Source organism: Dermacentor variabilis, chromosome 6 (genome assembly GCF_050947875.1).
Source record: "Dermacentor variabilis isolate Ectoservices chromosome 6, ASM5094787v1, whole genome shotgun sequence".
Taxonomy (NCBI): domain Eukaryota; kingdom Metazoa; phylum Arthropoda; class Arachnida; order Ixodida; family Ixodidae; genus Dermacentor; species Dermacentor variabilis.
In genome coordinates this window covers 68481303-68494932 of record NC_134573.1, presented here as the reverse complement: position 1 = coordinate 68494932, position 13630 = coordinate 68481303, and the positions used below count along the sequence as shown (strand labels likewise).

Below are 13630 nucleotides of genomic sequence, written 5' to 3'. Positions count from 1 at the left end.
TTGGCGCACTTTGACGTGGAGGCGGACACGGAAGTTCATACGGACGCCAGTAACGTTGGTCTTGGTGCGGTGCTTGTCCAACGGCAGGAAGGTATTGAAAGAGTGATCGCCTACGCAAGTCGCACACTATCGCGTGCAGAGACCAACTACACCACCACGGAGAAAGAGTGCCTTGCCGTCGTACGTGCGCTGGCCAAATTTCGACCTTACCTTCACGGCCACCCATTCAAAGTTGTAACTGATCATCACTCGTTATGCTGGCTTGCAAATCTCCGGGACCCTTCTGGACGATTGGCACGGTGGAGTCTACGTTTGCAGGAGTACGACGTGACCATCGTGTACAAATGGGGCCGTATACACAAAGACGCTGACGCACTCTCGCGCGCCCCTATCGACACTACCGACCACGACATTGAGGACGAAGGCGCTTTCCTTGGGGCCGCAAACGTTACTGATTTGTCCACACGGCAGCGCGCAGACGACGATCTACGGCCTATATTCGAACATCTGGAAGGCCAAAACCCATCAATACACCGGTATATCGCTCGAGGATTGTCGTCTTTTTGTTTACGACATGGCGTCTTATACAAGAAGAACTCCGCTGCCACCAACGAGACCTACCTTTTGGTTGTTCCAGCAGACCTCCGTGCCGAAGTTTTGTTGGCCTGTCATGACGAGCCTCCATCTGGCCATTTGGGTTTTACGCGAACGCTTGATAGAGTGCGCAAATCCTACTACTGGCCGAGACTTGCCGAGTGTGTCAAGCGGTACGTCCAAGCCTGCCGTGAATGCCAGCGCCAAAAGTCGCCAGCTGTGAAGCCTGTGGTATTGCTGAATCCGATTGACCCCCTGGAAAACCTTTCGACCAGGTCGGCATGGATCTTCTGGGCCCGTTTCCGCTGTCATCTTCTGGCAACAGGTGAATAATCGTCGCCACGGAATATTTAACGCGATATGCTGAGACAAGGGCGCTGCCTCGAGGCACAGCTTCCGAAGTTGCCCAGTTTTTCATACAGAGCATCGTCCTACGGCATACGTGGATTACGTGCGTTGATGACAGCTCATTGAAGACGTTTTTAAACTCAGCTGCACGACCCTTCGAAGGACAACTGCCTATCATCCGCAGACAAACGGCTTGACCGAACGACTGCACAAAACGATGACTGACATGCTGTCTATGTACGTAGACGTGCAGCACAAGACGTGGGACGAGATACTCCCTTATGTAACGTTTGTCTATAATACTGCTACGCAAGAAACAACACGCTTCACGCCGTTTTACCTCGTTTACGCCCGTGTATTGCAGACTATGTTAGAAGCAATGCTGCTATGCGACAACGTCGATCATCTCGACCTCGCCCAAGATACCGAACTTCTCGTGCAACGCGCGGAAGAAGCCCATCAGCTTGCCCGAGTGCACATAAAGCAACAACAGAGCATCGATGCACACGGTTACAATCTCCGCCATCGACATATCGAGTTCCAACCTGGTGATCAAGTTTTGTTCTGGACTTCCGTGCGCCGAAAAGGACTATCCGAGAAACTTTTAAGTCGCTTCTTCGGACCTTACAGAGTGTTGCAGCGAATTAGTGACGTGCACTACGAAGTCCTTCCTGACGGAAGTCAGCCTCCCCGACGTCGAGAACCGCAATCTGAGATTATGCACGTTGTGCGGTTGAAACCGTACTATAGCCCCTAATAATCGACGTTTTCAGCCGCTACGGTTAATTTTGTGGTTGTTCGTCCATCAGTGCCTTGAGACTATATCGCACACCACAGTGATTTTGACTATAGCCTATGTGCTCGTCCTAGACCATCTCGGCGCTCTCAGGTCAAGCCTATGTATGCTTTCCTTCTTCTTTTCTTTTTTTTTTGAAGAGGGGGTAATGCCACATGCCGTGGCGCAGCAAGAGACTGAAGAGATGGGGAACGAGGTTTGACTCGACATCGCGCGTCGCCGCTTGCGTTTTCGTAAAGTGCAACCGCCTGTATCTTGATTCAGCTTGTATACTCCAGCAGGGTATACGCGACAATATCATGGACTACCCAGTGACCCAAGTTGGCCTGACGGTTGGTTTCAAATTGTGTCCCGTCAGTACAATAGCGCAGTGCTCTGCACATGAGATCATGGACTACCCAGTGACCCAAATTGGTCTGACGGTTGGTTTCAAATTGTGTCCCATCAGCACAATAGCACAGGGCTCTGCCCAGTAGATCATGGACTACCCAGTGACCCAACTTTGTCTGACGGTTGGTTTCAAATTGGGTGCCATCAGCACAATATCGCAGTGCTCTGGCCATAAGATCATGAACTACCCAGCGACCCAAGTTGGTCTGACGGTTGGTTTAAAATTGTGTCCCATCAGCGCAGTACCGCAAGTTGGTCTGACGGTTTGTTTCAAATTGTGTCCCATCAGCACGACATCTCAGTGCTCTGCCCATTAGATCATAGACTACCCAGCAAGACAATTTGGCGAGAATATGGTTAGAGACGCGGGATTTAGACAAACTAGCCCAGACAACCTAGCACAGACAAACTAGCAGGAAGATTGGTATACACCGGAAAATGCGTGAAATATACTGAGTATGCTTATCGCATTAATACTGCAGGATACACCCACTTTACTTTTCTTTCGGATACCAGCCAAAAAAACTGTTGCGTACATTCCGTGCAACCTCGACCAGCGACTATGCACGCCACGCCGTTTCCCGGGCTGGCCAGGCTGGTCTGCTTGCGCTTAGTAGGTTTGTGGCTTTCCAATACATCCCAGAAGGACATTCACAACCGTGGGCACCGAAACATGCGCTTGGTTCGGAGTTGCTTTGTGCTACCTCGGTCACTGTCCCATCACGCGGGACTGTCCGAAAAGACTTTTCGTAACACGCATCCATATCGTGTGCTTTGACACGTGACTGACCTCGTCGCCAGTCCCACTGCGTATTCTACCCCATTCACTCGCCACGTCGTCCATATTTCGAGATTCAAGCATTACCACCCTTCTGTCGCTGCTCTTTAGATTCCCCGGTGCGGCGTTTCTGCCACCATCAGGTCCCACGCTACATGGCATTCGATAAAGATAGGAACCACGGATGTAAAGACATGACGCGCCTTTCTCCTGAGTACTGGCCTCTATAATGTCCCGCTCTTGCTGAGCTCAGTTTTGGAAATGTACCCATTAAACAGTATCTCACTCGCTTTGCTATCACATAGTAATATAAAAAGAAGCTACCCTCCTATTTCACTTGGAGCGACGGACTGCGCGGCGAGTGATGTAACGGAAGATGATATGAGTTCAGTGAATAGACACGGCATTTCGGATGAGCTAAGACACAAGTACATGGTGCTAGACGACACCGACAATACTCTAGTTGAGAGTACGAGACATATTTAGCTCGACCGCTAACTCTGATTCCACCTATTCAAGTACATACAAAACGGTGAAAAAAATAGAAGTCTGAAGTTTACAAATCCGTAACTCTGCTCGAAACATAGATACCACAGTTGTGTAAAGGATATACGTTAGACCATCTAACTGCCGCAAGTGTGAAGTATAATTTGTAGCTTACGCAAAATTTTTGCAATACAAAAGATTTTACACAAGTCCCAGTCTCCAATAAGCAATATCTTTTACGGAGATAATTCAAGTTCGAGTGCTTTAGATTTATTAGCATGTGAAGTTTACAGCATTGTGACATTTTCTTTTATTTCTGAGTTATCTAGTAGTAAACTCGATAGTTTTGTATGTTGATATTTTTCACTTTTGCACAATCTTTACACAGAAGTAAAAAAAAATTACTAAATAATGTGTCGATATCCTAATTTATTCTTTAAATGCAACAATATACATCACGCTCGGTGCCGTGGTTCCCTATAAACGCTATTTCTCCGTTCTGATGTATTCAGATAGCAGCCTCCAAGCTAAAGCTTCCTCTTAAGAAAAAACTGAATTTGTAAGTTAATGTAATCCATACAGCCTATAAATGATGCTCTATTGCAGACACGTGACTGGTGCCACAGAAAATATCGAGAACAGTCGACGTCACAAAAGGATTATATGAAGTCAATTGAGTAAAAAACTTGCAAGAATCGACTTCGCTGGCGCGGGAGACGGTGCACTCATTTGATAAATAAATGAAACATTGAATGTTTTAAGAATCTCAATGAATGATAAAAGAGCATTGCGTGAGAAAACCTCTAGAGCATTCTTTCGCTTTTCAGGCACTCGGTAGATATTTTAAATGCAAGGTTTGCACTCCTGCAAGAAACAACAACTGGTCTTCATTATTATTAAGCGTACCGACTCGCCCAGTTAGCTACCGCGCAACAATTGGTCGACGGCGAGAACAATATGTTAGCGCCGCTGTCACACTCACAACCTCTCGGCTTAAGTGTGGTCCATTTCGCTGTTCCAGATCAGACCTTTGATCTTCTAGCCTTTCGAAACCAATTGAAGCAGCCTACATTTTAATCACGTTTTCGCATGCATAACTAGGCTTGATGCAGTGTTTGGGTAAATTATATTATTTGTTTAGGTTAGTACATCTGGTGCAGGGAGGGCATATTATGAAGCCCCTGCAGCCTTTATCCATTGTCAAAGCGCCAGAAAACAGTCACTAGCCTTCTCTGACCGCAATGGCAAAAAAGTATGACACGAAATAACTTCCTGTGCGCATCCCGTTAAACCTACTTACGTAAACTTGGCACGTAAGCTCGTCCCCGTTGTTGAAGAGACGCGACCACCGGGCTGCCTCCTGCTTGCCGTCGTTGCAGTTGTTAATCGTCTCGCGGAACTCTTCTTCGACGCGATTCATGTGGAAAAGGCACAGTGCGAACTTGGGGCGGGAGTTTTTTGTCAGATTCTCACCGTGCGGTGAAAAAGCCACGAGGAGAACGTTGCCGCTGCTACCATGGTCCGTCTCGTACGGTCCATAGACCGCGCTGGAAGCGTTAGTGTACCGGTTATTTCCGTTTCCACATGTTATCAAAATCTCAGTGTACGTGCGGAACGACGTGTCGTCCTCGCAGACACGTGCTATTCGTGTTTCGGGGTGCATGGGAGTCTGCAGAGCTTTCTGCACAGTCACAAAGTATGCAAAGCCCTTGTGGGTGAAACCGTGCAAGTAACGAATCTTGTGTCTCTGCTTATACCTGCCAATCACGTTCACGAATGAGGAGCCTCGTGTCGCCGAAGAACGCAGCCTGAAGACATTACGCTCGTCGAGCACTCTGGCGGACACGGCGTACGGGTGGTACTCCGGAGGCCTACCGTCGTAAGTCGATGCCGCAAACAAGACGTTCTTGTTGTTGCCGGTGCCAAAGAAAGCGACAGTGCTGACCCTTGAAGCGACGTAGTTGATTGTACTGCCTACGTACATGGGCTCGGCGACGGTAAGGCCCTCCAGAGGACGATGAATGGCACACATGCCTTGAGAAATTGTTCCGCATGCAAGCACGTGCGGAGAGGGTAACTGAAGGAGAACTTGATTGTCGTTGTCAGCTCTTATTCGTGTGTAATTGCAGTAGTAAGGATAAGGGCGGCACTGCCGATTGTCATCTTGGGGACCAGTGGCGTAAGCAGCCAGGAGGGATAAGTTTTCCGCTGATAGTTTGTAGAGTGCGTTGCGTCCAGCCACTACCACAATGTCCTCGGCTCCCGGCAATCTAAGGCATATGACATTCTGCAGAGGACTTTTGGAAGAGGAAAACTCTCGCATTGGCACACGAGCGGAAGATATCGATAAACACGCTAATACTAATAAGGCTTGCATTTCACACGATGGACACGGCAACACAGACCAGCGCAAATATAAGTAAGGCAGCAGAGCACTCGGTGTCTTGACGCTCAGTTGGGAGGGTCGGTCTCTGATCACAAAACGCCTTCCTAGTCCACAGAACGCCAGCAGCTGAAGAAGGTCGCAAGGACATGGCCACTTCTGAAAACAAAGCAAGAAAAGTACACTCAGCGCGCCGCACTGCCGCATTTCGAATTGCCCAAGGTGAATTCTCGCCCATGACTAGAATCCTAGTTTCCTATGAACCGACAAACGGAAACGTCTCCTCCCGCCAAATATCGAAATATGGCACTATATGGCACTAAAAATCGAGCCCCTAAGTTAACTCCCTTTCTTCTCGTTCATTACATCATGAGCAGCTCGAATGAGGCACCATTTATGCCTTCAGGTAGTACGTGTTGGTTTATTGGCCAGTTGACTTCACCGAAAAAAATCACGTACAAATGACTTTCACTAATAAAAAGCAGCCGTTCAATTTCAGGTATAGCTGCAATGGGCACTACCTAAATTCTGTGAATACCTTCAAATATCTTGGAGTTACCTTCACTCGAAACTTAAAATGGCATCTTCATATTGAAACAATTTGCGCTAGGGCACTTAGGAAACTGGGATATTTAAAGCGAACCCTCAAATGGTCAACTAAGGACTGCAAATTAACAGCTTATAAATCCCTCGTCAGACCATTACTAGAGTACGCCTCAGTGGTATGGGCACCATACAGTGCACTTGACATTAGTAAGCTTGAAGCCATACAAAAGAAAGCAATACAATTCATTTTTCGCCGATATGACCGCAACTTTTCTCCCTCATCTCACGCATGCGCATTATCAATAGAACCCTTGGCTCATCGACGCACACTTGAACGTATCACTTTGCTATACAAGATTGTACACGGCCAAAGTTGCATTGACGCCCCGATTTCCTTCAGTCATCCCACTGGGAGTGCCACGCGCCGTTCACACCCACTTAATATTGTTCCTTTCCAGTCTTCTGTAAATTGTTTTAAGTATTCGTTTTTTCCAAGCACTGTTGAAATTTGGAAAAACCTAGCTGGTTCCTTGCGAGAAAAACATAATGAAAAGTTTTTGAAAGAATTGTCTAACCACATTTTGTAATTACGTTTCAAATTCATTGTATGTTGCTTTGATCTAATCTCTGGTGTATCCACTCCTGCTATGTCTCATGTATTGAGACAGCAGTATCTGTAAATAAATAAATTAATTAATTAAATAAATAAATACTCATGACGCCTGCGGCAGAAAGGATGTTCCACATCCGCCGCCAAGGCTTGTGAGTGGTGGCGATGGCTAACAATCCCAGGGTTAGTTCTAGTACAAACACATAAATACACCAGGGAGTGAATGGGAAAACGGCGCCGCGGCCGCTCAATTGGTAGAGCATCGCACGCGTAATGTGAAGATGTTGGATCGTTCCCCATCTGCGGCAAGTTGTTTTTATGCGAAGCATATTAACGTAGGTTTCGGGCCTTCGCGCGACGCCCGGCGGTGGCCACCATTGACCCTGAAGTGGGGTCACGTGACATGACGTCACGTGATGACGTCACACAGGCTGCAGATGGGGCCTCATATTGCGCCGTCGGTCGCCTCCCGGCGGTGGCCACCATTGACCTTCAAGTGACCTTCAAGTAGGTCACGTGACATGACGTCACGTGATGACGTCACACCGGCTGCAGATGGGGCCTCATATCGCGCCGTCCGTCGCCTCCCGGCGGTGGCCACCATTGACCCTGAAGTGAGATCACATTATGTGACGTCACGTGATGACGTCACACCGGCTGCAGATGGGGCCTCATATCGCGCCGTCGGACGTCGCCCGGCGGAGGCCTCCACGCTTCGGTTCGCGCCGTCGCGCGCGACGCGGCGGCGGCGCCACCATCGCTGCATCACGTGATATGTGACGTCACGCCAGGGATGAAGCGACGCGCGCCCGCCGTCGCGTCAGTCTCTGTGCCCGCAACCGCGCCAGCGTCTTTGCGCCGGGCGTGTATGCGGTCAAGATGCCTCCAAACGCTAAGGATACGCTAAGGTTAAGCCCAGTGGATGCTTCGCATCAACTGGGCTTAACCTTGATAAGCCTCCAATTTTTTCATCCACTTTCATTTCCAATAATTTATCATTTCTTTAATTCAATTAGTAAGTACAAGTAATTTCCTCTGTGTTGGTCTTGGTGTCTTTGTTTGTGGGCTTCCTCTGACACCCAGCTATTAGTGTTCTCACTAAGTCCCTGTTCTATAACATTGAGATTACTGAATGGAACTAAGATGAAAACCATTTTCTTAGCGGTCGTAGGCTCATAACACAGCACGAACAATAGTATTTTATTTCCTACAAGTTCGGTCTTGAATCTTTAAAGGTGTGCTTTTCTTGCTTTTATGATAATTATAACTGTAAGAAAGAGTTGTAAGAGCGCAGCACGAGGATTACAGTGCACGAAGCCGCGCAGTTCAAGGGGCCACCATGAATCCCTGCCAGTTGTGTACTATTGCATTGGCGCCGATATTCATTGCATTGGCGCCGCGATTTTACGTCTCAGTAACGTTGGAAGCGATACAACAGATATCTGACAATTTCGATGCGCACACTCTTAAGGTAGGTTTCAAGAACGGCTTTTCAAAAGTGTTCCGCAAATTGACGAGCGATCTAGAATGTGTCATAGGTGGCAGGAAATAACGTAACAAATAAAATTAGGATGCCACCCGTTCCGCAGGCACTCCATGGTCATTAACGACATATTAGAAAAATAAGCGCTCTTGGACGGCACCACAAGAAAGGCAGGCCAAAAGACAGATGCGGTACTGACTCGCAACTGGAGCTCTGATTGAAGAAACACCCACCTACCCCCCCCCCCTCAAACACACACACACAAACACAGACACATATGCTAGCTCATACGCATTGCATGATAGTAGCGTCAGACAAAACCAAGGTACAGTAAAACCCTTTCGCCCACTTATACAGACACATATGATAGCGTCCAAAGTGCTAAAGTATCTAACAACAGAGCATGGTGACCTAAACATAGCATCATTTACCATAGTGATACAGAAACCAATTAAGTGTAAAAGTGTAAATATCGGGTCACTGAACCCCATTGCGCCATTTCCTCCTAATGTGGCAAGACTTAGTTATCTGCCCCATCGATCGACCTCTGTGCACACGTCACACTACACGACTTGCAGCGTCGAATAATGGACAGTGTGAATTGCGCGTTCTTGAACTCTTCAGTTTCATTACCTTAGTATTATTATATCTTTCCGACTGCCCTAGGTTCACGTACATTCAAGATAACTGCATTAGATACAAAATGCCACTCTTACATCCCTACGATGGGAGAGGAGTGCCTGACTTTTCACATTCGCATATTCGTTGTGTTCGATGTATTGTTGAACGCGTATTGCCCTGTCCAGTTTTTCAGGACTTCGCCCAAGTCGTTCTTTTTCGTGATGTTAGCATCCTCTTCTTACGCTTCCACATGCATGTGTGTGCGCGTGTGAGCGTGCGTGTGTGCATTTAGTCAGGTGGAATGATTTCACTGTTTTTTTTCTTTTGTGTGACGCTACTGTAATGTCCGCGAGTTTTTTATGCGTTTGCGTTTCTTCATTGGTTTGAGCAGAGAGTCAGTGCTTTGTCTGTATTTTACATTACTTGCCTGCGGTGCCCACCATTAGAGCTGCTTTTTCCAAGTGCATGATGATTCACGAACCCAACCAAATAATGACCGTCAGTAATGGTAGCCGCATGAAATGCATGAAAAGAAGTGTATATAACCTGCGCATACTGCCAGCATTAGCCGGCTGGGTGGTAGCATGAAACATAACAAATATGACAGAAAGGTAATGAATAAGCAATAGGCGATGGAACCGATAATGAACGGCGTGACTAAATAACAGAAAAGTCAGAGTAGGGATTAAAAGCAAAGGCGGGTGCCTGATATTGTAGGCAACATTTAGAGGAATCATTTGGCGTTTTGGTAGGTTTCTCAATGCTCAAAGCAGAAAACCGGTGCCCTATTGCCGCAGCATATTTCGTGCAATTCCAAATATTTGTACATTCGCACAACCATAGGTAAAACTTAAATTTTCATATACGAACTGTGCTGTACTCATCCTTCAGATTGGTACCAGTACGAATCATGTTGAACAGTATTTCTCTAGACCACAGATTTGTTAGTTCGGAACACTACTGTTGCGCGAACAAGACGAGTACACGCGAAATGCACTTGAACACGTAGACAACGCCGTGTCTCTGTGTTCATGTGCACATCTCGTGTATTCCTCTGGTTCGTGCTACACCAGAATTCCGCGATTACACACCAACAATCCCGCACTGCAACAAGAGTTGATAGTGTTCGTAGCTTAACTGATGTAGCTTAACTTCGTAGCTTAACTGAGGCGCACAAAAGCACGCTTCTGTGTGCCTTCGAATATTGTTTCGAAGTTATCATTCCCTTCATTATAATATATGCCTCATGAGTAATTACCCTTACAGTTGTACTCGGGGGCAAAGCTCTTTAATCAAGACAAGATATCATAGTATTTCAGGTAAATGAAAAATATAACGCCCGCTGAATGCCTGATAATGAGTATTGTCCCATCGAGTATACAAGAGGTAAAAAGTGCTATACGCAACATTATTTGAAAATTTACCCACGTTTTTATGAAAATATTTGATGTAATATGTTCAGATTCTGCATGGTTTACTCACATTCCAGGCATTCTACGAGTCAACACTCATTCTGTAGAGATCGCTGTAGACATCGTAGCCAGAGGCCGCCGCGACACAACACGGTGCACTAATGCGCGACAGGAAACCGGCGTTTGGGCGAAGGCAGAAAGCGACACAAGCGCGCCAGGAAGCTTGAACAAAAGAACGAAACGTGGTCTATGGCGGAACAAAACAATTAACAGCACTCGCATAACAGAAAAAGCAATGCAAGGTCCTTTCAGGGCTGTCGCTGCCTCCTACACACTTTGTGCCCAACTCGGCCGCCAGGAGGGCCACACCGGAAGGACGCCGTGACGCGAGTCTGGAAGAAGTTCACAAGAAAAAAAATACCCCTACAAAAACTGAAAAATGTAACTTCCTGTAGCCACCGTCACAACTGCAACCGCTCAGCACGTAACTTGTCTGACGTGGGCACCACTAGTGAAACGTAACCCAATTGGTTGCACATTGTTTAGTTTCAAGTCCCACTGCCTCTGCACAGCAAGGCAAACAACAGTTGGCACGGCCTGCAGAAACGCCCCGGCGTTAAACATTGCGTTCCATGTTTTGTGATAGTTCGCGAATGTATACCTATTTATGTACACGTCGCCTGGCGTTGCACCGCATAACAGCGCGATCTAAAGGAAACTGAACGCGTACAGGCGCAGTTCCCTGCAGCATGTTACACAGTGAAAACGCTACGCTTTATTATATTGGAGTTACTATAGACAGGGCTACTAAACTAAGCGGCGCGTAAGACACGAATTAAGACAGGTCACGCATACGGAGGACGGGCGCAGTGCAAACCAACGATATACTACGCAAAACCGCTTCGCGTTTATAGCGGATATCTTCACGCATATCATCTTAAGCGTGATGCCAAGGGTACAATGTGGATACAAATATAATTAAATTATGCGAAGTACCTTTGTTACGAAGATGCCCTACAATGCCACAGTCATATTCGACTCGTCTATATGGATAGCTAAAACGTGTACACTTCCACATTTCCCACCGTCTGTCGAAAATATTGTCAAAGTACTATTATTGCGCAGCCATGATACTTATAAAGCTCATTTGTTGTCCTCGAAGGGGCAAAACGATAGGTTAGGGCTGGTGGAATGCATTGGTTGCGTGATCTTGATTTCGAGGATAGCAATCACTAACTCCCTGCAGTCACGACATAGGAGCGCTTACTTGATCACCAATCAGGAACTCCCCTCTTGAAGCCCTACGGAATATTGTATCCGTGCTTTGCATATACAGCCTCAGATCTAATCTTGGGGTGACCCTTTGTGGCCGTCAATCATTTATTGTGAGCCATCGCCGGCGTTGATATATAGGACAATGCCACCTGCAAACCGCAGGTTGTTGAGATGCTCTCCTTTGATCCTTAGATATAATCTCTCCCAGTGTGAGAGGTTGAATACTTTTTAAGCCCGATATTATACTGCTTGGCTTGTGAACACATTTGGCAGGTAACGTATCTGTGAAGGTGCTTAAGTCAATCGCGTCTGCATTATCTACTCCGTGACCTCCACATATGTTGGTATTTCTAAAGAATCGAACACCTTTTAGGTAATCTACGAATGCCTTAAGGAAAGATTGGGTATATTTCACAGACCTCGCAATTACCTGTTTTATGACGTGCATGTAATCGATTGTTGAACATCTCTTTCTCCACATGTTTTCATCTTTATATTGTATCTTTGTCGCTTTCCCAAACCGTTTTCCCAGCGGGAAGCAGCAGGCCAGAGACACTTCACTCAAGCCGACCTCTCCACCTCTCTGCTACTAAAGTTGCCCTCCTCTCTCTCTCCTTTCACCACATTCCAATCCTCCAAAATATGTCTGCCCCACGGTGACACAAGGAGCATAGAAGTGTTAAATGTATTTTCATGTGTGTACCAATGTGACACAAGTAACATAGAAGCTATGACCTTTGAGGTTGAAATGTCACCGTTCAACGTGATTTTGTGTTACTCATAATGAAAGAACGCATTTACATGCATTGCAGTTAGTCGTATAGCTTTTACTTAAGCGCTTAGTTAAAGCTTCGTCTCACAGGCTCTAGGATGTGCGTTATATCTGCATAATATTTTTCGAGTGCAATGTACCCTTGATATTTTATTAGGTCGACCGTTACCCCGCTTTCTCGCCTCCCCTTGCCCCTCCGCTAGTACAGGGTAGCCAACCGGAGAAAATATCTGGTTAACCTTCATCTCTTTCCTTTGCCTTCCTCTCTCTCTCCCGCCTCCACTTTTCACCTGAAAATATCTTGTTTCGAAGCTCCTCCTCTATAGCTGCGTTCGATCATCGTTCCATAGTTATGTCGGGCATTGAATAAATACGTATATGATTCCTGCGCTGCCTTTAACATATGGTCAGAAGTTATGATGAAATTGCCCAGCTTCTTAAATACATCTTGTTCTTCCAATGCCAAATTTCTTCTTGCTGAATACATCGTTTTCGTATTCTTTACTTCTTCCTCAATCTTTCCATGTTATAATTTCTAACGTATTTTGTCGTTGGTTTTTTTTTGTCAGTATCGATAGCACAGTGGCAGTTAAACCACTTTGATATCGTCTCTTTGGTGGGACACCTTGATGCTGTGAATTTTCTTTAGTAACTTTTCTTTGCGCGGCTCGGTATGTCTATTTTCTGTCTTGCTGCCTTACCGACGATACCGGTGGCTGCCTACGAGATTATATTCGTACCCACCATGCTGGCGAAGTGGCTTTGGCGTTGCGCTGCTAAAGCAGCCGCTGGGGGCCAAATGCAAGGACGCCCTTGTACCCTGCTTTGGGTCCACGCTCAAGAACCCCAAATGGTCAAAACATATCCGGAGTCCCCCACTATGGTGTGCCTCATAATCATATCGTAGTTTTGGCACCTAAAACCACACTTTCTTTAGAGTTAGCTTCGTTATGGGGCCTTTGACCACCTCTGGCACTTTCTATTACACATTGAATGCCTTGAGACCCGTGGCCGTAATCTTTGGCAAATGCAGCAGCGCACGTACATCAGGAACGCCACAAATTCAAAAAAAAAAAAACAATCACGTGCTCCTCTCCTGGCCTCCTTCGCGCCTCGCTCGCGCATCGCGATGTCAA

General features: G+C 46.6%; 1 protein-coding gene across 2 annotated transcripts in view; it reads right to left on the bottom strand.

Annotated features, from left to right (window-relative positions):
* LOC142584841 (hepatocyte growth factor receptor-like) overlaps positions 1–10652 on the bottom strand; it is a 104098-nt gene extending 93446 nt beyond the window's left edge. For both annotated transcript variants that reach the window (XM_075695138.1, XM_075695139.1), the window contains exons 1-2: positions 10518–10652; positions 4693–5934 (exon numbers count right to left, since the gene is read on the bottom strand). In XM_075695138.1, coding sequence (XP_075551253.1) covers positions 4693–5769 — 1077 coding nt within the window. In that variant the 5' untranslated portion in view covers positions 5770–5934; positions 10518–10652. The remainder of the gene's footprint in view (positions 1–4692; positions 5935–10517) is intronic.
* Between the last annotated feature and the right edge of the window lie 2978 nt (positions 10653–13630).